Source organism: Orycteropus afer, unplaced genomic scaffold, assembly GCF_000298275.1.
Source record: "Orycteropus afer afer isolate SDZICR_OR568_19922 unplaced genomic scaffold, OryAfe1.0 scaffold00148, whole genome shotgun sequence".
In the NCBI taxonomy this organism is placed as follows: Eukaryota; Metazoa; Chordata; class Mammalia; order Tubulidentata; family Orycteropodidae; genus Orycteropus; species Orycteropus afer.
The window spans coordinates 1222793-1224463 of record NW_006921735.1 but is presented as its reverse complement, the minus strand read 5'-3'; the positions used below and the strand labels follow the sequence as shown (position 1 = coordinate 1224463).

The 1671-nt window shown below is 40.5% G+C and overlaps 1 protein-coding gene across 1 annotated transcript in view; it reads left to right on the top strand.

Annotated features, from left to right (window-relative positions):
• Positions 1-1671, top strand: part of LOC103201376 (dystrophin-like) — a 2052823-nt gene that overhangs the window by 1130749 nt on the left and 920403 nt on the right. Inside the window, exon 38 of the mRNA XM_042781676.1 lies at positions 1213-1321. Coding sequence (XP_042637610.1) covers positions 1213-1321 — 109 coding nt within the window. The remainder of the gene's footprint in view (positions 1-1212; positions 1322-1671) is intronic.

Below are 1671 nucleotides of genomic sequence, written 5' to 3'. Positions count from 1 at the left end.
ATATAATGCATAAAACCTGCAACCTACACTCAGAAAGGGAAAGCAAGAGTTTTTGATAAATGGCTAAGTCACTGTCTTCTCAGACCCCTCATGACCAGCCAACAGCATTCACTTATGCACTCAACAAAGTTGAGGTCCAAGTCCCTGGCCATAGAATATCCTTTTTCTAAGCAGAAACTCCCTGGGTCATGGAAATTCAGCCTCTAACTTACATTTTATTAATATCTCTTTTTTGTTAAGTTAGTGGTTCTCCTCCGTTACTACTGCAGATTAGAAATACCTCAGGTAATTAAAAAAAAGAAGAAGAAGAAGAAGAAGAAGGCATATGAGCCCCTATCACAGATGGGTTATGTGGGAAGCCAACTCTAAGGAGGAGCTTATTCTGCAAGACATTTATTAGGAAATATCCTTGGGATCCACACCCATGGAAAAGAGAAAGAAGTAGCAGGGTTGAGTAGAAGGCAAAGTCCAACACTGAGGTAGGCTACACAACAAAGTTGTCTGATTCCATTGGATGTGCTATAACCGAAACGACCCTTCAAAGTTGTCCTGCTTTGAGCCAAATTCACTGAGCCTTTATACTCTCACCTTGAACAGTCATTTGATGAAGGCTGCCTTGGAAAGGGCATGCCCTTGGGTGACTCAGCTCTCTGTAGCTGAGGCAGTCCCTTCAGGGACTGACAACTGAAGGTTGTCTACTGACAGCATTTTCACAATCCAGGACAAGAAGTCCTTCCTTGAAGAGTAGTCTAGTTAGCCTATCCTCATGTCTACCACAGCCCTTTCCTTCAAAAAATTTCTTATATAATTGGTCTGGGGTGGAACAGTGCATTAGGGTTATTTTTTAAAGTCTTTTGCATGATTCTAGAGCACAGCCACACTGGCTCCTATTTAAGAATCCAGCCGATTGCTGGCAGGGGGCAATTTTTTTGTTTTTCATTTGTTTTGCTTTCTCTAATTCTTGCAATTTCTACATCCTTTAAATAACACTGTGCCTGCAGCAGAAAACTGTATGCTGCAAGTGATCAATAAATATTTGTAAGGCTGTTGACCAAAATAATTATAATTCCTTTGAAAGAAATTCTACATGGAAAAGTTAATTTAGAAATATAAATATAATAATGTACTTACAAAATGAACTAACAACTTCATGAATTAAGTTATCTTCGAGGTGATAATCAAATAAGTAACGTGTATGCTTTTCTGTTAAAGAGAAAGTTAGAAGACCTGAGCTCTGATTGGAAGGCAGTAAACCATTTACTTCAAGAACTGAGGGCAAAGCGGCCTGGCCTAGCTCCTGGACTGACCACTGTTGGAGCCTGTAAGTACACTGTATCATATTCTCTTAGGCTGTAGCCATTTGATCATAAGCATAACTGTGAGGTAACCACTGGGTGAAAAGTTGTTCTGACTCTGAAGACAGGGATAAACATTTGTGTTATTTATTATGCAAAAGATTTTACAGTAGGTTCACTGGAAACAGAGTCTGATCCAGAGTGATGTATGACAAAGGTATATTGGAGAGTCTTCCTTGGTGATACAACTACAAGGAAGAAAGGAATGTAGGGGTGGACAGTGTGAGAGGCCGAAGTGTGAATCACTGCAGCAGAGGCCTAAGGCATTTGACTGCTAACAAGAAGCCTGGCGGTTCAAACCCACCAGCCACTCTTC